Source organism: Poromitra crassiceps, assembly GCF_964638095.1.
Source record: "Poromitra crassiceps genome assembly, chromosome: 2".
NCBI lineage: Eukaryota > Metazoa > Chordata > Actinopteri > Beryciformes > Melamphaidae > Poromitra > Poromitra crassiceps.
Window position 1 is genome coordinate 59,004,078 of NC_139624.1, and position 23,840 is coordinate 59,027,917.

A 23,840-nucleotide genomic window follows, 5' to 3' on the forward strand; every position below is an offset into this window, starting at 1 on the left:
GTAAGCATATTTCACTAAGGTCTAACAGGGTAATTTCCAGTAGTTAAGAAAAGTTGAATAAATGTTCAGATGGCGCCAGACAGACTACTAGACAGTTCTCTAGGTTAACAGAGTGATTCACGTAGCGTAGGCTATCTGCCTCGCCTCACACAGAGACAGGCAGACAGCTGCACCAGTCCAGCTCACTCACCTGCCTTCCTATAAAACTGCGTGAGGCACTGTTGTCCTCTTTTTTCTCTCTGCTCTCTTTCTTTTTGAAACCTGACTTTGCTTTTGGCATGTTGCTGGTTGCGTCTCCTCTCTGCTCTCTCCTCTCATCTGATCTCAGCGCGTACTGCGTAGAGCTGCTGCTGCCCCACGCTGCCTGGATGGGAGGCGTGCCTATTTTTCCTGTCAGCCAGGCAGGGAGAAACCATTTCTTGAAAATCGAAGGGGGGTGTGTGTGGAAGAGGATTTTTTCTTTTTTTGCCAAAAAGAAGCAATTCGTTTTACTAGTACATTGAATAAAATAGTATATTCATTACAATAGGTTAATAATTTAATACTGCAAAAAATTGCCTAGTGTCCAAGCTTTTAGGGCCCTTGAAGCTGACAGGGCCCCTGTCAGCTTCAAGGGCCCTTAGAATCGTCCTACCTTTTCCCCTCTATACGGCGCCCCTGGTCACTGATGCCCCCCTCTCACCTCAAGAGGAGCGTCATCATATCATGGAGTCATATGTCAAACTTAAACTGTCTATTTGTTCAATAAAGTTTATTAAACCTTCCTACGAGTCTCTCATGATTGAAATAATCTGCTTGCAAAATTAATAACCCCCAAGACAATTCAACCCTCTTAAGTTAGAGTGGTAAAATGCTAAATCTCCATTGTAAGATTAATCCTAAAACTGAATTAATTTTAAACATGGGTTGGAAGTCATCAAGAGACAAAAATCCTGAGGGTGCTCCATCGCTAGTATTATTATGGACACAGTAGGAGTACCCAGGATGATTTGGCAGGCATATGGCACTACATGTTTTCACATACTGATTTCAGGATCATTATGTTACTTTTCAAGTACAATGTGTGCAAAAAGAAAATGGGTGCCAACACATTACGAGTGAGTTACAGAATAGAGAATTGACACTACTTTCTGCACCAATACAATGCAAAAAAAGAACGAAAAATAGAAGTGCATTCAAAACAGCTTCCAACTTAGTGACTAAGCTCAGTTTTGCCCAATCAAACCATAAAAAACCTCATGACAACTGACCTCATATTTAGCATTTTATTATACAGCATTGTGATAATAGCACAACCAAACATTGCATGCAGTTTTGTGGCTGGGCCTCTGAGGAGATGACCTCCAGTCATCTGTCTTTTGGGGGATCCTTCTTTCTGCGTCTCATGTGGTACCTGTGAACAACAAAACAGAAGACAACTAAGTTTTTGAGTAGTGCACACTGTTCAGCACTGGCGCCCTAGCTACCACCAGGCTATAGGCCTCCTTAAACACTCTCAAATGAGTCTATTCTGTCTATTCTCACCCTTCCCTTTCCTAGCAGTAAGCACAGGCAAACATTTGCATTGAACTCATCACAGATGAATGTCACAACTGACCCACATTTTGTCAATGGCTCTGTTCATTTCAAATGGGAACATAAATCACAACAAGCAATCCTGTGATCAGTCGCTGCACAAGCAGTGATAGATGGAATGATAGTAGATTGCCTATTTTCCCGCGGCAACCCAAGTTCTCCTCACCAGAACATCTGTAATACAGGCCAGATTCAAAACCACATGACCTTACCTAAGTTGACACTGTGGCTGCATGACTTCTCACAAGATATTGTGATGAAGATATTGTGATCATATTACTGACCTTTCCAAACTTTAAGAAGATGCTTTTTAGGTTTATTTTAGACAGCTCCCTAAACCAGGTATCCCTGTGCAGAATCCCTTGCTAACAAATCAAGTTGCATGTTGTTGAAAAGCTTTCTAAACATTCAAGGGTATGTTTTGCTCAATTTGTTCAAGCTCTGAAAGTGTAATCATGTAGGTAAAGAAAGCTCTGTCCACTCCACATGCACTTTTTACAATTCAACTTGTAAATAATACCAATACTCAGCAAAAAACACACTGCAACATAATTGTGCAGCCCCCTGCAGATTACGTATGGGCGTTAACGAATAGGACATTACTGCTGAACGTGCAAAAACCTGAAATCATGTGTGTGTGGGGGGGGACTCAGAGGAATTAGAATTATGTATATCAGTGCTGTGTTATCTGTGTACTTACTGTCCTACTGGATACCAGCGGTGTTTGGTGGTGAAGAACATCTTGCTCAGCTCCTCTATAGTGGGCCCCTGCTTGTCCCCCAGCACCTCCTTGCTGAGGTGAGCCTTCAACACCTGGTCGTGAGTCTCGGCTGCATTGGTCAGCGGGTCTGGACGCTCTATGGGCTGCAAACATTTACTGCCATCAGCAAGCATCCCACCAACACATTTTACCATATTTATAATTCCATTGTTTTCCAGTCAGACGGATTTACACCTGCAAATTCTGATGCAGCAATGCAGATTGATCTTTAATCTTTTGGAGTGAATACACATACAGTTTTAACAATTCAGCTGTAAGAGTTCCAAGACAAATTAATTACAGGGTTAAAATCCCACATCACAGTTTCTCAAAAGGCTTTCTCACAGCACACAGGTCTAAATTAATTAAGATATAATTAGAAGAACTGATAAGAAGAACTGATGACTTGAGATTGATTAATGAGACGAGAAACACACTCCTACCTGGGTATGTTCATAGGGAACGTCGACCGACGGATGGTAGCACACTATGGTTTTCCCATCTGAAGTTGCACCGATTTCTACGTTACTAAATTGAAGAGATTGTCAGGTTACCGTCTTGGTCGCAGGAATACAATTTAGTTGTATAGTAGTAGGGGCCAGTAGTACAATTAAAAAATCACTGATGTTGGAAAAGTATACAATGTTGCCTCTGACTGACTGTATTCATGCAGCAGTGGTGTTACAGTAACTACAGTAGAAAAATATAGACCAACAGCTTTTAGCTGATTTGGAAATATAATTCTCAAACTGTAGTTCATTGTTTCTGCATTATACACTGAATATACAAAATACTGTATGAGGTACATTTTCCTGTTTTTGAGTTGCAGCCCTTTTTGCACTATCCACGTAACGGTCTCAAAACTTTAATCCTTCTGTAACGTGTCTGCTTCGTTTTATTTACATCTCCTCCTTTGTGATTGTATAAAATCACATAAAACTGGAACTCCTACTGTATCTAATTTAATGCCCGTCTAACTGGGACTGTAAATTCATGTAAATTCCCTGCACATTAATGCCTATTTAACTTAGCCTGTAAATTTCATGTACATTCAATGTAAACTCTTATTTAACTCCGACTGTAAATTCATGTAAATCCACTGCCTATTTAATGTCTATTTAACTCAGTCTGTAAATCTCATGTAAATCCAACGTAAATTCATATTTATCATCCACAGAACACTTCACCACTCATGTACATATTGGATATATTTACTCGATTTGATTTGATTGCACTTGCAACTTTGCGATTGTCTTTAGTTATCTTCCAACTTCTTATCTCTGTATATTGATGTGACCGCTACGCTGCATACACTAAGACAAATTCCTTGTATGTAACTTGCATACTGTGGCAATAAAAGTGATTCTGATTCTGATTCTGGGGGTATAGATTCAATGGGATAATTAAGGGAAACCAATAAGAGATAATCGCTTTTACCTGGATTGACCTCATCAGCGTACTTCATGAGAAGAGTAAGTGTCCCGACTCTAGGGGTGGGAATCACCAGATGCCCACGATATGATACTAAAACGATACTTGAGTCACGATACGATAGTATTGCGATATTGCTGATATTGCGATATATTGAATATTGCAATATATTGAATATTGCGATATTTCGATATATTGCGATTTCTTACTTTTTCAACTGCAAATGATGTCACCAAAGGAATACTTTGTCAACATCTGGTTTATATAAGAACAATTTTTCAGTCTGTACATCTGACTTCAACCATTTTATTGCAGCAACATTGTCAAGTAGACAGACCAACAACTTTCATAAAGTCATGTCATAGTTGCATGCACCTGACAAACTGAACTGTTTGTTACAGTCTACTTACAGTCCACCTTAACTGGATGTGTGTGTGGACTACTGTACTTAGGTAGTTTTTGAACAATGCAACTTCACTTACACAAAACATCTTGTGCAGCCCATTCAGTAACTGGGGAATTTGTAAATTACTGTTATGACAAAACTGTTACTGTTAAAACAAAATGAAAATATGCTACCGTTTGTTTACTGCTAGCCTTGGAACTAAAGTTTATAGTAGCCCGGTGGCCTGGCATGGCCTGCAATTTTTTTTTTTTTGCAATATCGATACTTGGCGTCCAAATATCGATACAATATCGTCAGGCAAAATATCGCGATACTATGGTGTATCGATTTTTTCGCCCACCCCTAACCGACTCCTAATTATTTTATTTTGTACATTCAGTGTATTGACACACATGGATGGTGCACCTAATGGGGGCTGCTTGTAAATATATTATCCACATGACACACCTGCTGGGGCCATCAAGTGAAGGACCAGAGACACTCGACTTTAGAAGAGCCGGGACCAAACATACTGCAACAGATAACCAATGAACAAACTGGTAAAGATATACGAATATCATATAATATTATATCATATCATATCAAAATAAATATCAATATATTACGGTAACTAGACAGACACTGATCTTAGTTAAAGGTATGCTATGCAAATTTTTTAGGGCCCTTCAAATGTAAACTTACCCCCCCCTTTTTTCACATTTTAAACTATAATTTAGCTCGGACAGAGCTCTTGATACAAGGGAGTATCAGTTTGTATAAGAGCAAAAAATTAGTTTTAAATGTACTTGAAAGCCATAAACGGTTTGTTTACATTTGTATTGTTTGTACATTGGAGCAAAACAGGCTTGTGTGTTTGAGTTGTGCTGCAATAACAACAATTAAATTAGCACATCATTGTCCATCTAGAAGCCCTACTGTTCAAGAATATGACTTTAAGATGTAACAAAAATAAAAGTCTGTTTACATTTGAAGGGCCTAAAAAGTTGCATAATATACCTTTAAACTTAATGGATCCTATCTAAAAGTAGCCCTCAGGCTCATTCTTTGTTTGTCTCAAGACTTCACTGTAGTAAGAGCCCTCACACCGACCATTCATTTTTCGTTAGGTAATCTGTGTCAGGCATTAAACTCACCTTATTTCTGCACTTTAAAGTCACAGGTGGGTCGCATGGGGCAACCTTAGTATATCGAAAGCCTAGTTGCGCCAAAAAGTGAGCGGTTGTTCTTTTAAAAGAAAAAGTTTGACGAGAATCACAGAGTTGCCTGGAAACAGAGTCCAGACGCATGCGGAGTGGGGTGGAAAAATGAATGGTTGGTGTGAGGGCTCTTACTACAGTGAAGTCTTGAGACAAACATAGAAAGAGCCTGAGAGCTAATCTGAAAGCATAAATCCACATGAAGACAATGCACATTAGTATTATTATTAGGGATGTTCATTTTGAAAATTTTCCAAAATCGATAATCGGTGAGAATTAACGATCAATTATCGATTATCGATTTTATTAATACTTAGAAAATTTTCAATTTTTTCATTTTTTTTTTTAACAAAATGAATGCCTATGACAGAAAATACGAAAGACAACGTGTTCTCCTCAATGAACTCTTTATTTCAATGTGTCTCCTCTCCAACACTGCTGTCCCCGGCGCATGCCGGTGTGAATTTCTCATGTTTAAAACAGTTTTGTTGGCACAAAGGCCCGTGCCCAGCCAGAAAACTAGAGACTATATGAAGCTCCACCTCACGTTAGTCGGCTGTGCAATGGAGTGGGGCGAGGAGGAACGAATTCCACCCAAACCTAGTCCAAAAAAAAATAAAAAATAATAAATAAAAAAATAATAATAATAATTAAAAAATCGATCCAAATGCCACAGGATCGATTCCAATCCTTAACGATCGATTATCGATTTTCGATAATTGATGAACATCCCTAATTATTATCTCAAACCATTCAGTCTGGATTTGAGAAAACAAATAGCTTTCAAAAGAGAGAGAGACCCAAAAGCACACTTCAAGATAGTCCAAGAACAGGAATGATCATTCTGTAGCCTGAGGAAGCTAATGACTAAGGCTACGTTCACACAGCCATCATTAGTAGTTCAATGATGTTCATCATGTCTTCATTTTTACATAGACGTTTTTGTTTTCTTGTGTTCAGACATAGGTTTATAGATGTTATTTATTTACCTTGACAGTTTCGACGAGTCAACTCTCGTCTTCTTCAGAAGCAGTCGCACTGACAGCTGGGTATGACGTGTCAACCAGTTGCTTTTCAGCAACTGGCGGTGTGCCCAGCTGAGCTGCCAGGTCTGCCAGGCCGGCCACGCCCACTATGACGTGTCGTGGCCGGACTGACAGACCTAACGCTCTCCCGCACCTGGGATGCTCTACTCCAGAAAACAACGGGCGGCGGGCCGCGCGGTGTGCCCGGCGGGGCTGTTAGGTCTGTCAGTCCGGCCACGACACGTCATAGTGGGCGTGGCCGGCCTGGCAGCTCAGCTGGGCACACCGCCAGTTGCTGAAAAGCAACTGGTTGACACGTCATACCCAGCTGTCAGTGCGACTGCTTCTGAAGAAGACGAGAGTTGACTCGTCGAAACTGTCAAGGTAAATATATAACATCTATAAACCTATGTCTGAACACAAGAAAACAAAAACGTCTAGCCATCATTAGTGCTTGAATCTGACTTGCTCACATCTGATTTTTTTGTGTGGCTGTTCACACAGACTTTTTAAAAGTAGCCCATATCCGACTCCAGTGTGAACACATCACGGACATTAAGTGACCCGCATGCGCAGAAGAACAACAATAACGTCACACGCAGCGCACTGCTGTTCTACGTAAACCCGGAAGAAGACTGCAGTAAACATGGCGGTAGCTGACGATGTTGTTTCATCTGTTGTTCACGGTTTAATTTCAATGCCCGAGTCTTGGTCCTCCCCCTCCCTCCTCCTGCCAGCGCAGAATAGTGACGAATGTCGCTCTGGAATGACGTAAAATTCACATTGAAGTGGTGGACGCTGCCAGGAAATTTTTGGATATTGAAGACATTTCGGGAGATGACTTGACGAAAACGCTGAAGCGTTCGCTTCGGCCTAGACGACTGGTCTGGGCCACAGTATGGATATTGGGGTAAATGGGCGCATTTTGGGTGGACACTTTTTATTGATATTGCATTTTGCACTATAGTTTTAGCAATACAGTAGGTGGCGGTAATGCACCATTTAAGGATGCCAACTGTCATAAAACTCAACAGAAGAAGAAGTCACATTGAAGCATTAAGTCAGATATGGGCCAGATGTCTGTTCACCCCGGAGTCACTTTCAAAAACATCAGATTCGAATCTGATGTTTTACCACATTTGAAAGTAGCCCAGGTCGTCTTTAAAAAAGTCACTTTCAATGTGACTTGTACTGTTCACACAGTCATGAAAAAGACTGACCTGAGTCACTTTTAGGGGGGGGGGGATTAGATTCAAGCACTAAGGATGGCTGTGTAAACGTAGCCTTAGGGGGGAAAGATTAGATTCAAGCACTAAGGATGGCTGTGTGAACGTAGCCTAGTTACTGACTGTATTTGAAAACCTTCACACACTCACAGCAACACTTGTGGAACTGGAATCACAAATGCCTGTTATGAGTTATACTACTTTGGAGAGCACACATCCATTTATAAATTACAGAAACTTCTAATAATCACGGTGTTGTACACAAACAATACATAACATTAACCGTATTCGGGTGTAAAACCTCATAGAAGGTCGCAGGTCGGGTCCATAAATCAGACTGACATTTTTGCAGTCAGTCCAATACACCACGCTTTGGACTGGTTGCCCATGTTCATAAATGCTGGTCTGTTTGAGGTCATTTAAATGATTTATAATCAATGACGAATAAAGAACTGTGGATTACGGTGGACTGCTAATTTGAGTTCAATAAGCGAATTTAGCTAGCTTTTCCTCCCACCACCGTTGTTTTGCTCGTCTACGTTTAAGTCACGGAATTAAGTGTTTCCTTCAACAAACATCTGACCAAATATATAACGAGAGAACTTACTTTGTGCGTGTCTCGGTTTTGTTGTGTTAAATCGAGAAAGAAGGCATTTTAACCTGCACAAACGACCCGACGCCATGCTCAATAATTATGTCCGACACCGCAATAGTTCCGTGTAAACATTCGGGCTCAGTTTAGTTCCGGCGTACAAGTGACAATCACAGAACACTAGTGCGCTAAATTTACTCTCCAAATGGCTCCTCAAAAGTATGTATAAAAACAAAATAAAATGTGAACAAAATATATTTTTTTATTATATAGTATGATTGGTTAGGTGTGTGTGTGGATGTATAGGCTACTCATCATAAGTCCCTGTTACAGGCTGTTTTTATTCTCTTGCATTTTTATCTTTTATAACAATTTCTGTAAAGCACTTTGGTACAACGTTTTTTTAAGCAATATACTTTCTAAATAAACTTGAACTTTAAAAACTAGTATTACATCATGCTCAAAACTCAACTTGGAATCATTATTTTGTTTTTTACTTTATTGTGTCATGGAACATTTGATATCATTTAGTTTCCATATTTATATAATCTGACAAAACATAGATCAAGAACAGTCAGATCCGAACTGTTGGATTCTGGCATCAAGAATCAGAACATGCTGAATTTGGACACAAACCGGAGAGCTGCCAACATGAATCCAGAGAGGACGCTGTAGCAGCAGCAGTCCCCTGCCTGCACACAATGGCAGCTGAACACCAAGGTTATGGATTTGACCTCCTACTGGATCCATCTCAGTACAGAGGAACAAAAGGGAAAGGCATTAATAATACAACAGCCACAAGTTTTCAACACCTTTTGTCTTCCTAATTTGACAGAAGGGAGGCTCCGTGAACTTCTCATGGCCTGGGTTCGAGCCAAACCACTTCTTTCCCCTTGTGTGGTTCGGTGGATGACCAACACCGCTGTGACTTGCGAGGTTTCTTACTGCTACAACATTCACAGAGAAGAGTTCGGTGTGTTCGATCACCGGCTTCAGCGTGGAGGTCAACGCCACTTCTCAGGATCTAGTGAAAGCATCCGTGACCGGCTGGCCCGACCGCAGGATCTTTCAGCAGAGACCTGAAGGGAGGCGGCGCCTGACGCCCATTAACCGGGTCCAGCACTGCTGGAGACATGGCGACTAAAGATGGACCATGCCCTTATGTGGGACATCACCACAAATACATAAAAGCTTTGATCTGTTAATACCACCATGCTTTAAAAAGTCAAGTGATTCTATGAAGATATTTTTATTATTAGATTTTACCGGAAGGTCGGGTATCAAATATTACAATGTAAATTGTCATAGCATCTTGTATAGCCTATGTCTTCAGGTGATAGTAATTTTTCTATGTACTGCAATATTTGTTATGTACAATGAAGTGCAAACTGAAATGGATCTCAATTAATGATCTCTGACTGACTTTGCATCTTTGCATCCAAAATTTGCATTTTCAATATTTAAGATAAATGTTATACAGATACATTCAGATATATCTACTACTTATATGTAATATAAGAAACCTGTTTAAAGGCCTTTACTTTTGTATTTCAATCATGAGAAACCGGTCGGTAGGTTTAACAAGATACTTTATTTAGCAAATGGCATGCATGGCAAGTCTACTTTGGTGTATGACTCAATTGTAAGATGGCGCTCCTCTTGAGGCGAGAGGAGGGCTTCAGTATGAGCTAGGATAAAGAATCCCCCCCCCCCGAAAGCCAACTCAAATTTACATTTTTATTAGCAGGTGAACTGCATGTATATCACTGAATACAATTACAATGATCAATCTCCTGACTTCTTGAACTTTGCCAGGTTGCACAAGTCCTGTTTCGACACATTCTTGGACATCAGCCTCCTGCTGGTCTCCTGAACCCTGATCCTTCCATCCTTCTTTTCCTGTGAGAAGTACTTAGTAGAAGCCTTGGTTACCATTTTAACAACCCTCTCAATGCTTTGTGTGTGGCAAGGCCAGTTGAGCACCTCCATGGTGCGGTTGATGAAGTTCTTCAGCTCCGAGGTGCTTAGGAAGCAGGTTGTGGTGGCTCTGACACACCTTCTGACCAGCTAATCAAGTCACCAATGCTAGAAGCATCAGAATTGATCTCAGCTGTCCTTCTGGTCCTGACAGAGGAGTCCCCCAGCTGAGCGTCTGGGTCACCCTCTCCCCTGATACTCAGGATTCTCTCCACCCCCTCAAACCTCTTTCTGATCCTCAGACCACAGCAGTGTTTGGAGGATGGATTCACTGTGGACATACCAAGCAGATCTTCTCACAGTCTGCATCACAAGGTCCAGCACCTCCTTCCTCTGGGACTTGAGGCATTCCAGCAGGAGGACCCAGGAGTGCTTGACCTTCACATTGAACCAACATGGATAGTGCACTCCAACGATGAATTCCAGAATGAATTGCAGATTCTTCAGGTCCTGTCCCTTAAGTCTTGAATGACATTGTCAGGCAGCTTGATCAGTGGCGAAGCTGCAGGCTCATGGTCAGTTTCAGGGAAAAGCTCAACTTCAGCCCCACTTCTCTCCAATTCCAGATCCGCATCACCATCTGCCAACAATCTCTCAACATAGCTGTCATCTCTGCTGTTGCTGCAGCATTTTCCTCCTTGCTCCTTCTCCCTGCCTTTCCAATGTCCTCACCGGTCTCTTGTGCTCTGGCAGATCAGGACCTCCCATTTGGTGGAGTCCTTTACTTCCAACCTTCTCTTCCTGTCCCTTGATGTAGGCAAGATCTTTTCTCTCTGCTGCAGTAAGTTAATATGGGCTTGGATCACACAGCCCTCACAACTGGAAATCTGACACTTGCAAGTCAAAATGTGAAATAACTTGTCTAACTTGAAGATGAACATCAAGATGGCATCCAGTTTGCCCTTCCCAAGAGAAAACTTCACTGCCTGATTCCAGACCTCCTTGAGCTTGGACATGATAGTCACCTTGATAACAGGTGGCTTGAAAAGAGCATTAGTTTTGCTCCACTGACAAATCAAACCAGGGTAGATGTCACCCACCAGCTGGTCCACTAGGTAGTTCCTCTTCTCATCTTCACTTTGCTCCCTTAGGTAGATGCCATAGCTCAGGATATCCCTCACAGTTGTCAGTTCAGACAGCAAGCCCCCGCCAAGTGCCAACAAGATTTCTCAAATGAGAGCTTGATTTTGTCCTTGTTCTGACTTGAGCCATTTTTTCTAGCTTGTTAATGGTAGCCTACCGGTGGGGAGGACAGACATTAATGGTTCACCAGGGAGAAGAGCAGACAGTTCTACCTGCAATAGCAAAATACTACTAAATAACTGCATATTGTTGTAGGTTAGGATTATCTTTTCTGATTCATGGAGTGATAAACAGAAAAATAGATTCTCTCTGTATAAACCTTTGGCTCTAATATGTCAACAAAATGAAACAAGAATGTTGAAATTGGCTTTATCGCTTTCAGATTTCTGTTCTGGAAATGTATGCAAATATTAAGTAGATAATGCCTAATTTGCATATTCAAACATACAATTTCAGAAAACTTGTAATACAAAAAATAATTGTCTTAATGTAAGTAATCAACTGGGGAAGTTTCATGGTAATATCTATTAGTTAAAAATCTTACCCTATTCACCTGCCATGGCTCGGCTTAATAAATAATAAATTGCAAATTGATGTAGAATGTTGTTCATGTTTATCAGAATAAAATAATATATTCAGATTTGTGTTCTACACACCAAAATACATAATTTGAACACCCCTCTCCATTGATTTACAAAAAATGCAGCCTAATATGGCGGCCTTCATGATTGAAATTTGGTTGAAACCTCACAAGTCTACAAAAGTAAAAGCCTTTACACATGTTTCTTTGAGTATGCACCTGTCATTGGTGCTAATGATCTATTGTGTGAGAAACTGACACATTTCAAGAGTCTTTCAGGTCTTCTTGACTCCTTCTTGGACACTTTAGCCCAGGGGTTCCCAACCTTTTTGGCTTGTGACCCTACTTTGACGCCACAAAAATCTAGGGACCCGAGACATTCAAATTCTGGTACACCATCGATAATATCATCAATGACATCGTCAGTGATGTCACATAGTATGCTTCTTTTTTCACGCAGAATTCTGACTTTAATCTGAGAAATCTGACTTTGATCCATTAATCTAAAAACTCTGACTTTTTTCTCAAAATTCTGACAGTAACTCGGAATTCTGACTTTATTATCAGAATCCTGATTTAAAGTTATAATCTCAAAGATTTTGATAAAAAAAGAAAAAAAAATCACTCACAATGTTGATTGAGGCTATGGTCCATTGATGGAAGCATTTGCAGTACTAGTGCAGTACCCGTTCCCCCCATTCACCACCCTGTGAGCACTCCCCACACACACTGCACTCAGTCAGGTCCCCCTAAGCGTACTCCCCAAGTTTGAAGTCAATCTGACAAACGGTTCTCGAGATACGCGAAGGACAGACATACAGAAGTCGATCAGACGTCCGGACAGTCCTGGAGATACGTGAAAGCTGTGATCTTATTGGTTGAATTACACAAAGTTTACCACTGCAATTTCTCGGGTTTCCAGCAACGCAACCGGCAAGTTTTAAGTCTATCGGATGAATGGGATAAACCGCTTTTGGTGATGCCAGTAGGTGGCACTATGACTATGCACTATACTATGACCAAATTGCATGAAATGCGGCACCTCACTCCATCGGGTCCGAGCAACACTCCCCAAGTTTGAAGTCAATCAGACGATAAACTGCATTTTGTGTTGCCAGTAGGTGGTGTTGTGCCGAATTGCACAAAATTCTGCACTGCTCTATGTGGGGTTCCCGGCAGCTCACTCCCCAAGTTTGAAGTCGATCAGAGGAATGACTATTGAAATAAACCGCTTTTTGTGTTGCCAGTAGGGGTGCTATGCCGAAATTGCACAGAATTCAGCTCCCTGCACTCCGTTGGGTCCCCCCGTAAGTGCACTCCCCGAGTTTGAAGTCGATCGAATGAACGGTTCTCAAGATAAACCACTTTTTGTGTTGCCAGTAGGTGGCGCTGTGCTGAATTGCACGAAATTCGGCACTGCACTGTGTCAAGTTCCCATCAGCGCACTCCCCAAATTTGAAGTCAACCGGACAAAGTTCTTGGGATCAACTGCATTTTTTGCTGCCAGTAGGTGGCGCTATGCCGAATTCCACGAAAATAGGGCACTGCACTCCGTCAGGTCGCCCTTAGCGCATACCCCAAGTTTGAAGTCGATTTGACCAACGGTTCTCGAGATACGCAAAGGACAGAGAGACAGAGAGACAAACGATGCTGGCATTACAGCTCAAACACACCATACGCCAAAGCCATGCAGAACTGAAGCTTGAAGCAGGCACAAGCTGATCTGACGCTTAACCGGTCACACCAGGAGCAGTCTCTTTTCCTCAGCGCCAGGCTTGGAGTGGTCCCTACGGCCTGTCTCCTCCCTCACAAATTGCATTGACTGGCAGCTCGGGATCAGCGTGCAGCACGCTTGGAAAATAGAACAGAAGCTAAAACTATTGGATCAGCGTGGCTTTGGCGCGGCTGGTGTGAATGGACTCGCCTGGACGCTGAAATGAAACTGCGTGGCTTTGGCATGGGATTGGCGTATTGTGTGAACGTGCACTTATAGTATAGATATAGAGAGCCCCAGGGATGACGTATTTTTGTAGTCGGAACGCGGAAGTCCCAGACTTCCTGGTTCTTCACTGTTTCTGCCTATGGGATTTTTGAATGGGTTTTTGCCGCGATGCTTCAAATAAGGTCTATGGGCAACGCAAGCTTAATCAAACGCGAACCAGTGTTCAGCCGGATAATCTTCACACATGAGGACCACTTTCATGAGTTTAAGCGTAAATGCGAGCCCTAGAAGTAAAAAGCTCGTGCTAAACTAATCCAGGACTACACAGTGTCGCATAGGCTTCCATGTCACGTCACCACTCAACCTGGACTGTTGTTGATGTGTGCGCTGCTGTGCATTGATTACCCCAGGCTGAACCAGGTGAGGGAAAGAGAATTTCCATTTTCGTCCTTTGAAGTGATGACGTTATTGACGTATAATATCCCCGTCGACTCAACAGTGTAGTCTCATTTAGCCGTTTGCTAGCTAGCCACCCTTTTAACGGCACGTAAAAGCTTAAAAACTCATAAAAGTGGTCCTCATGTGTGAAGATTATCCTACTGAACACTGGTTCGCATTTGATTAAGCTTGCGTTGCCCAGATACCTTATTAGAAGCATCGCGCCAAAAACCCATTCAAAAATCCCATAAGCGAAAACAGTGAAGAACCAGGAAGTGTTAGAATCGATGTTTTCCGGACTCGTTCCTGGGGCTCTCTATAGTGACAGTTTGGATCTCACCTGCAATTACCACTCATTGACATAGGTGTCACCCAAGGGAACAAAACTGAAATCTTGATTATCACTTTAAACTCAGAAGAAGAAAAAAATCGCAAGTGAACCTAATAATCTTCGGTAGTATTAAATTGTCTATGGTGATTTTTTCTGTTTTTGTTTTAAGAAATTTCAGGCGACCCCATTTGAATTCCAGGCGACCCCACTTAAGGGTCACAACCCTAAGGTTGGGAACCACTGCTTTAGCCACTCTTTCAAGTCATCAAAACATTACAGTTCCATTTAAGCCACTGCCTTTGCTATATGGAACAGCCTAACTGATGTTTATCGGCTGTTGTTGGATGCAGAGTGTCACTGGGAAACTTCCATATCTGCTGTAGCCGCACTGCTGGAAGCCTCTGATGCTGTATTCACCACCAAGCGCTCCCGACTGCCAAACACCTCAGCCACTAAAGGCAAACAGACACAAATAACACCACAACACTGTAAACAATATTAAATGAACAACTGCTTAATCCTTAATCCAGATGTACAGATAATAGTAAGAATTTTGACAGTTTATAAATTATCATCAACAAACATGACTGGAATAAACAGGTTTTCACAAATAGTTAAGCAACTTGCAAGGATGGAGAACAAGCTGAGCTACAAGCTGTCAAACAGTATTTTTGTGATTTCTGTGTCTTGTGAAGATAAAGGAAGACAGTTTAGTGTGAACTGTACCTGCGGCGACATCACTTATGTCCCAAACCCGCAAGCCATCCCTCTGTCCTCCAAAGGCATAGACAAAGGGCAGATCAGGGCAGCATGAGGCACAGAACACCACACCCTGTTTACAGATGAGGAATGACATAATTACAACACCTCTTCATCGCCATGGAGATGACCTATCCCTATCAGAGGAGTTACCCTACAAAAAAGACATCCACATGTGAAAAAGCAACATCTATACTTAACTGCATGAAAGTAAAGCAGTATTTAACCCCCCCCCCCCCCCCCCGAAGCATAACTTACAAAATAGTTATTTTGGGGGAAAGAAATTCTCTGAAATTTTGATTGACGTAGTAAAATGTTTTTCAAATGGTCCTTGTTCCTTCACTGACAGGCATGAAAGAATTAAAGTGAATTAAGGACCTGCATACACATACCATCTTCATATCTCTTGAGTGCACCAGACTGGGTTTGTTGCTCAAGATGTCCCAGATCTTCACATGTTTGTCTGCTGAGGAGGTGACCAGGCAGCCTTTTATCTGGCTACTAAGGTTCAAAGCTGCAGAAAAATAGGATAGTAGTGGTTTTTCATAGTGCAATCATCTTTAGCATACACCAGGTCTACTACAGTTGTTACGCAGTTAGTTTGGCCACTTTGCTGCAGTACTGCCACAGCAGTAAAAGTGGGAGGTTTTGTTATTTAAATGTTTTCTTTGATACCTGGGAGAAGGAACTTGGTACTACCTTTTCAGCGGAATGGTGGCAGGAGGCCCTTGAGAGGATCAACACCACCTCATCCTGTGCCAGTCTGACACTGATACAGTTTAAGGTCCTACATAAGATACACCTGACCGCAGCTAAACTTGAACTGTTTGACACAAATGATGCGTATGCTAGATGGTCCCTTTCTCCAGCCAATCACACACACGCATGTTTTTCTCCTCTCCGAAGCTGGGTCCATTCTGGTCAGTACACTCTCAAGGGCCCTCAATAAACCTGTTGTTGCTAGCCCTTTAATTTCCATTTTTGGTGTCCCTGAGCCTGAAGACTTTTCATGTTTCACCATCAGGGAGAGCAATACAGTGGAAGGATCATAAGCCTCCATCTCCTAACTCTTGGCTGAGAGACTGGCTGCTTTCTCACTGGGAACGATTGCTTTCGTTCTGTTCTGTTCCGCACGCGGGAAAGATTGCCCCCCCTTCCCCGCTGGTCAGCTTTCACATTACAATATTTCTTCTGCGCTCGGATACGGAACAGAGTGCACTTGCTTCATCAACTATGCCTGGAGTTTATCCTCTCCCATGTGTTGTCTATGTGGTTCGGAATAGTTGGCTTTCACACTCGCAAGTGTTCCGTGCCCGGGCACGCCAAAGCGCTCCCCAGACCACCTTTTCAAGTGGATCCTGTCACGGTTCCCTGTTGCGCGCCCGGGCGCGGAATGGAGCGGAATGCAACGTTCACACTCGTCAAATGTTCCGAAACTGGGGTCAATTTGGGGACAAGTGTACTCGGGAACGGTTCCCGGGGCGGCAGTTAGAAAGCACCCTTAATGTCCTTCTTATACTTAGAGAAAAATAAGTACTGCATTAGGGGCTGCTCTGATCATTTCAACAAAACTTGGGATCCTATTCTCTCTTTTTTTTTTTTTTTTTTTTTTAGTTTTCAATGTAGACAAAAAACAACACATAATGCAACTCATTCCCATTAAAGACAAAAAAGAAAAAACAGTAATAGAAATTACTAGAAGGAAAAGGAAAATAAGAAAAAAATAAAAATAAAAATAATATTTCATGAAGTACAGTAAGATATCTCAACCAAGTTTTTTTTTTTTTTTTAAGGTGTTATTAACCTAATATATAGTGGAACCAGTTCAGAAGTCATAGCAAGTTCACAGTTGGTAGGGTTAATATTTTCATGTACTCAATAAAAGGTTGCCAAATACTTAGAAATACATCAAGTCTGTTTTTCAGAACATACTATTCTCTCTTTTGTTAACCTCTATTCCTTCTTTAGAAGATTAGACAGATTTAGTATTCATTTTACAGAGCGAGTATTGATAATTTGTTGCAATTGAGATGGGTATAACCCAATGATAAAAGGCAACTGGGTTTCTTGACTTGGTGCGCAATGGATCGTGCAGCCCTGTGTGTCTATGTATATATATGTAAGGGATAATGTATAGTGAGGCGGTGATTACGGGGGAAATAATGACCAACAGGTGAATGATTGAGCCCGACGCGCAGCGGAGGGCTTAATGATTCACCTGAAGGTCATTATTTCCCAGTAATCACCGGCTCACTATACATTATCCCACTTAGAACACGGCCTACAACTAAATCATTCAATAATCTGACAAAAATAATTATTCAAATAGATTTTTTAATAGCGTTTTCAACGACAAAGCGGTTTCATTCGTAATTGGCACACAAGACACCACAGCTGCAACTGGTTGGCCTAATTAGTAGTGTCTGCTGACAAAAGGCTCTTATCAACTGATTAATCCAGGTGTGGCAGAGCAGCGGTCGGTTGTCGAGAAATAATGACCGGTGAATCTTGTTGATTGACCAATCAGAATCGAGTATTCAAGAGAGCCGTGTTCTAAATATATATATATGGGTGTGTATATATGTACATGTATATATGCCTATACTTACATCGTTCCTCCCTTTTTTATGGTTTGTATGTTTTTTCCCCCTCTTCCCATGTCGATGTGAACTTGTTTCTCATGTCATGGCTATTATGCCATGCTTTTTGTGTTTTCTAAATATGTAAAACCGGGTAACATCATACGCTCAGAAGAATGTATGTTTAAGAAGGATAACCCAATAAAGATACATGTGGATTTTTTTTTCTTTGTTCCTTACAAAAGGCCACGGTAGCGCCTTGGAAATGTGACAGTAAGACGGCCAAGTTAGATGAGTAACATCTGTATCTAAAAGACCGTTATATCTAAAACTAAGGAACATATCACACTTGGGCATAACTTAAACTAACTCGCATATTTAAAATTTCACCAGCAAGTTAATTTCTTAGCCTGGAAATGGTTTAAAATGCACACTGCAGAGGGACTTGTGCTAAGGCATTGGTGCTGTGTTTTTTATATTCTGCACTTATGAATGAAAATAGATAAATGGGAGGGGGGGGGGCACTAAGCCTAAACATTGTTTCTGGGACTGTCAATTTTTCATATTTGATCGTCGTATCCACAATTTCACCTACCTGACACCTCTTCATCATGTGCCTTCAGTGTGAACACAGGTTTATCTGAACGAGCGTCCAGACAGTAGACAAAGCCATCCTCTGTGCTAGCCTGAAACATAACCACAGCTGGACTTAACCACTGAGCTTGTGAGAAAATGACATAGAAGAGGGTTGAAAGAGGTCAAATGCACAATGACAAAAGTGACAGTTTGGCAGTGAATTTGTACTTGAATCATCTTTTTCTATGGATAATTATTCGTGCTCTAACCAGTACCCAAGAAAATAATCAATAATCTGCTACTGACAGAAACTGAAGTGTCACACCCAAGGACAAATGTGCTTGTTTATGTGTCTAAACCACAGTTATGCAATGCTGTTGTGGAAAGGCTCAAAAGATCTGGAAAACATCCATGTTTGTAACAGCAAGCCTGGGAGTTGGCATGACAAACAGAGAGCTTCTCAGACAATACCACCGCCTGGGATAAACACTGTTTTAGGGTTTACCGCCTGGGATAAACACTGTTTTAGGGTTTACCGCCTGGGATAAACACTGTTTTAGGGTTAGTTTACCACCTGGGATAAACACTGTTTCAGGGGTAGTTTACCACCTGGGATAAACACTGTTTTAGGGTTAGTTTACCGCCTGGGATAAACACTGTTTTAGGGTTAGTTTACCACCTGGGATAAACACTGTTTAGGGGTAGTTTACCGCCTGGGATAAACACTGTTTTAGGGTTAGTTTACCGCCTGGGATAAACACTGTTTTAGGGTTAGTTTACCACCTGGGATAAACACTGTTTCAGGGGTAGTTTACCACCTGGGATAAACACTGTTTTAGGGTTAGTTTACCGCCTGGGATAAACCTGTTTTAGGGGTAGTTTACCACCTGGGATAAACACTGTTTAGGGGTAGTTTACCGCCTGGGATAAACACTGTTTTAGGGGTAGTTTACCGCCTGGGATAAACCTGTTTTAGGGGTAGTTTACCACCTGGGATAAACACTGTTTAGGGGTAGTTTACCGCCTGGGATAAACACTGTTTTAGGGGTAGTTTACCACCTGGGATAAACACTGTTTAGGGGTAGTTTACCGCCTGGGATAAACACTGGTAGGGTTAGTTTACCACCTGGGATAAACACTGTTTTAGGGTTAGTTTACCACCTGGGATAAACACTGGTAGGGTTAGTTTACCACCTGGGATAAACACTGTTTTAGGGGTAGTTTACCACCTGGGATAAACACTGGTAGGGTTAGTTTACCACCTGGGATAAACACTGTTTTAGGGGTAGTTTACCACCTGGGATAAACACTGTTTAGGGGTAGTTTACCGCCTGGGATAAACACTGGTAGGGTTAGTTTACCACCTGGGATAAACACTGTTTTAGGGTTAGTTTGCAGCCTGGGATAAACACTGGTAGGGTTAGTTTACCACCTGGGATAAACACTGTTTTAGGGTTAGTTTGCAGCCTGTGATAAACACTGTTTTAGGGTTAGTTAGTTTACCGCCTGGGATAACCACTCTTTTAGGGTTAGTTTACCAATTCTGTCATTAATTCGGGTGTGGGGTGAAGCTGAAGAAAAGCCAGCAGAAACATCAAGGCTTTGATAAACAGGCAGCAATTTGATTTTAAAAACCAAAACACAGAGATGACTTTCAGGCTGGGCTGACATACTGGTTAAAAGCATGGTATTGGAATTGCAATCTGCTATTGGCAATTTATTTTAATTATAAGACCAACTTTGCAACAAACCCTTATTATTTAAAGCCCATTGATTGTGTCCCATTTGGCAGTATGCAGAGTGCATGTGTCATTTGGCTGTAAGCTGGGAGAAACTCATCACTGCTGGAGGCATTGTCATGGTTCTGAAAACACCATTGTAACTGTCACTCATTGACAAATAATTTGCATTCCAGTGTATTAACAATTGAAGAAAGACGGGAGGCGAGATTTTAATGTTTCCACAGTTAGTATATGCCCTGTATGCCTCCAAAATGATTTTAATGTTTCCACAGTTAGTATATGCCCTGTATGCCTCCAAAATGATTTTAATGTTTCCACAGTTAGTATATGCCCTGTATGCCTCCAAAATGATTTTAATGTTTCCACAGTTAGTATATGCCCTGTATGCCTCCAAAATGAGCAAATACATTTTGTTGTGTATTTCCCATGTATTTTCCCATCACCATTGCCTCCAAAGGTTGCCCAGATATCATCCTCTGTAAAGTGAGGAGGCGGCAGTGACCACCTACCAGGAAGTTGCAGGGTGAAAAGTGGTTCCAGACCAGTCGCTCCACCTGGCCGCTGAACCTCCAGGTACGGTAGCTGTTGTCTGGACTGCGGCAGTCATACAGGACAGCCGTCCTGCATTGGAGACAGACTCAGGCTGAAACTCACTCTGAATGGGAAACAGCTCAACGGTCAGCAGTAACAATTCATAAAATTGACACATCTAGTTTTCGTTTTTGTTTACCTCATTTTATATTCAAAAGCAATGACAATATTGAATGAAACGTACTTGTCATATGATCCTGATATCAGTGTCTGAGCCTCAAAGGGGTGGAATGCTAATGTTTGAACCTGAAAGAGACCAGACTTGTTTACAAGAAGCCAAAAAGACTACCGTAAATATACAGTATGAATGAATTCATCATAATCTTTGTTTAATACCTTATCGCTGTGCCGGCGCAGAGTCGTGGCTGGTTTGCATTGAGACAGATCCCACAAGATAACGGTTTCGTCTGCTGAGCCACTGGCCAAGACATTCCTGTTGAGAGAAGCAAAATACTTAATGTCCTCATGGAGGCAATTTCCATTGCACCAGAAACATACACAAATACATAAACCAGCAGTTCCCGACCTTTTTCAGGCCCATCATGGCCCACTTGAAAATCAAATTTGTTTTTACAGCCCACATCCTACCATAAACAGCACAGAGGCCAAATAATGTGTTCTCAGAGCACTTTTTATTTTAACACGTTCACTGCCAATGACGTGTTTTTACGTCAAACAAAATCCAACGGTTGACTGCCAATGACGTGTTTTTACGTCAAATTTTATTTTTATTTTTTTTTGACCGTGGGATGTGCATCTAACCCTTTTACATCTCTTATATAAATATTGGAGCCACCGAACGTGTACAACCCATTCCACCGACCCACTAAGTGGCGACAGTGCTCTCCTGACTAGAGGAAGGCAAGCAAAAAGCAGTGTGAGGAAGCCATTCTCATGAAAATGGATTGGCGAAAACGCTTTCGTTTTCACGCTGATTGCTGGCGGTGCGGGATTGCAAATTTGCATAATAGATTACGGGTGGAACACACTTTGAAACACGCAGCATAAATATGACCAGAATCGCAAAAGCTTCATCAAAGCTCTCAACCGAAACTCCAAGAAACGAGCGAGCCCATATCCAGACTTGCACAGCGGCCGCCAGCAGACAGGCACAGCAGCAGCAAAGCAGTGAGCCTGGTGACGCGAGGTTACAGCAGCAACAGAAACGAGCTTGTGACACGCCCGCTGCAGCCAAGAAGAACACACACGGAGGGAGGAGTTTGAAGGAGAGGGGTGTTTCCTGCTGTTATGGAGGAAATGACTGTTCAAAACTATTGTTTAGATGTCTGACGTCTTACTGATGCCAAAAATGAATGGTTAAAGTGACTGTTCTATCGAATTTCACAAAAAGCCGTTTATCTCAGAATAAATTTTCAGACGCTGAAACCATGCTGTATTCAACTGCTAATGCTTACATAACTACTAACTCTACAAACTAACTCTTTTAGACAGAGAAAGCACACATTCTATTAGTTCTTTTGAGATATTGTGTGTTCACAAAATCCTAACAGAAACGAATCCTCGGCTCTTGAAAGATGAGCCAGAATCCTCAAAAAAAAACCTTGGCAGAAGCTAACTACAGTATTGAAAAACGGCTGGCAGTGAATGTGTTAACGATAAAAGGAGCTGTCCATCAGCCCCACAAAGGAAGCAGACACTAAAAGTTAGGGGGTGTCTGCAAAAGGCTAATTAACAAATAATTGATTACAATATAAATAATGTTATCATTCAACAATGGAGAAATGTATTCTCATATCAGCACGACTATAATTGAAGGGCAGATGGCGTGGCGGCACACAACTGCAGTTGAGCAGGCAAGGCTGCGTAGAGGGCAAGCTGTGGGCAAGGTTGTGCAGTGGCCGAGCTGCGTCTGCAAGCGAGACCTCGAGGGCAAACCGACGAGGTACGGTAAAAATGAGCGATGAGTGTACCCCTTCCTCTTAAGTGTTGTAAGTGTATGTGTGTTTGTATAAAAAATAAAAAATATATATTAAAAAAATAAAAATAAACTAGAACGACCGCACCGCGGATTTATGCCTCCGCCATTAGTTCATTCTTGAGTCGAAATCGCCATTTGAGGCAAATTGGAAGAAATTCTGTCAAGGCACTCCTGAGATGTTGCGTTACAGAGCTTGGAAATTGGGTGTGTGAGGTCACAGTGACTTTGAACTTTGACCTTTAACCATCAAAGTCTAATCAGTTTATCCTCGAGTCCAAGTCGATGTTTGAGGCAAATTTGATGAAACTCCGTCAAGGCATTCCTGAGATATCGCGTTAACAAGCTTGAAAATGGCGTTCGAGAGGTCACAGTGACCTTGACCTTTGACCACCAAAATCTAATCAGTTCATGCTTGAGTCCAAGTCAATGTTTGAGGCAAATTTGATTAAATTCCATCAAGGCATTCCTGAGATATCGCGTTAACAAGCTTGAAAATGGCGTTCGAGAGGTCACAGTGACCTTTGACCACCAAAATCGAATCAGTTCATCCTTGAGTCCAAGTCGATGTTTGAGGCAAATTTGATGAAATTCCATCAAGGCATTCCTGAGATATCGCGTTAACAAGCTTGAAAATGGCGTTCGAGAGGTCACAGTAACCTTGACCACCAAAATCTAATCAGATCATCCTTGAGTGTAAGTGGATGTTTAAGGCAAATTTGATGATATCGCATTAACGAACATCGTACGGACGGACGGACATACGTACGGACGGACAACCCAGATCCATAATGCCTCCGGCCTGGCTATCGCCGGCGGAGGTATAAAAAGGTCAATGTCAAGGTAAACTTTATTATCCCATAGGGAAATTCAGGTGGTCGAAGATGCAAACATAAAAACATGTAAGAGCATAAAAAAACATTGAATCACATGAGACATACGTTTCATTTTCGTGTACTACATGTCTCTGTCCAGCGTGCAGTGCGCGCACACTGGACACACACCCACACACACACACACACACACCCACACACACAAATACAATAGCTATAGTTAGTTGTAGTATTGAAGGGATGAAAGCAAACATGGCATTTT

General features: G+C 41.8%; 2 protein-coding genes across 2 annotated transcripts in view; both read right to left on the minus strand.

Annotated features, from left to right (window-relative positions):
* Nucleotides 1-1,270: 1,270 nt before the first annotated feature.
* mrpl42 (mitochondrial ribosomal protein L42) lies at nt 1,271-8,322 on the minus strand. Its single transcript, XM_083660230.1, has 5 exons — nt 8,227-8,322; nt 4,620-4,683; nt 2,779-2,863; nt 2,276-2,439; nt 1,271-1,393 (listed from the first exon to the last, which is right to left on the minus strand). The coding sequence occupies exons 1-5, from the start codon at nt 8,300-8,302 to the stop codon at nt 1,348-1,350; spliced, it is 435 nt and encodes a 144-aa protein (XP_083516356.1). The 5' UTR covers nt 8,303-8,322; the 3' UTR covers nt 1,271-1,347.
* pwp1 (PWP1 homolog, endonuclein) overlaps nt 2,795-23,840 on the minus strand; it is a 76,280-nt gene continuing 55,234 nt past the window's right edge. Inside the window, exons 9-17 of the mRNA XM_083660220.1 lie at nt 21,146-21,242; nt 20,994-21,055; nt 20,728-20,839; nt 18,496-18,586; nt 15,714-15,835; nt 15,289-15,394; nt 8,848-15,014; nt 4,620-4,683; nt 2,795-2,863 (exon numbers count right to left, since the gene is read on the minus strand). Coding sequence (XP_083516346.1) covers nt 14,917-15,014; nt 15,289-15,394; nt 15,714-15,835; nt 18,496-18,586; nt 20,728-20,839; nt 20,994-21,055; nt 21,146-21,242 — 688 coding nt within the window. The 3' untranslated portion in view covers nt 2,795-2,863; nt 4,620-4,683; nt 8,848-14,916. The remainder of the gene's footprint in view (nt 2,864-4,619; nt 4,684-8,847; nt 15,015-15,288; nt 15,395-15,713; nt 15,836-18,495; nt 18,587-20,727; nt 20,840-20,993; nt 21,056-21,145; nt 21,243-23,840) is intronic.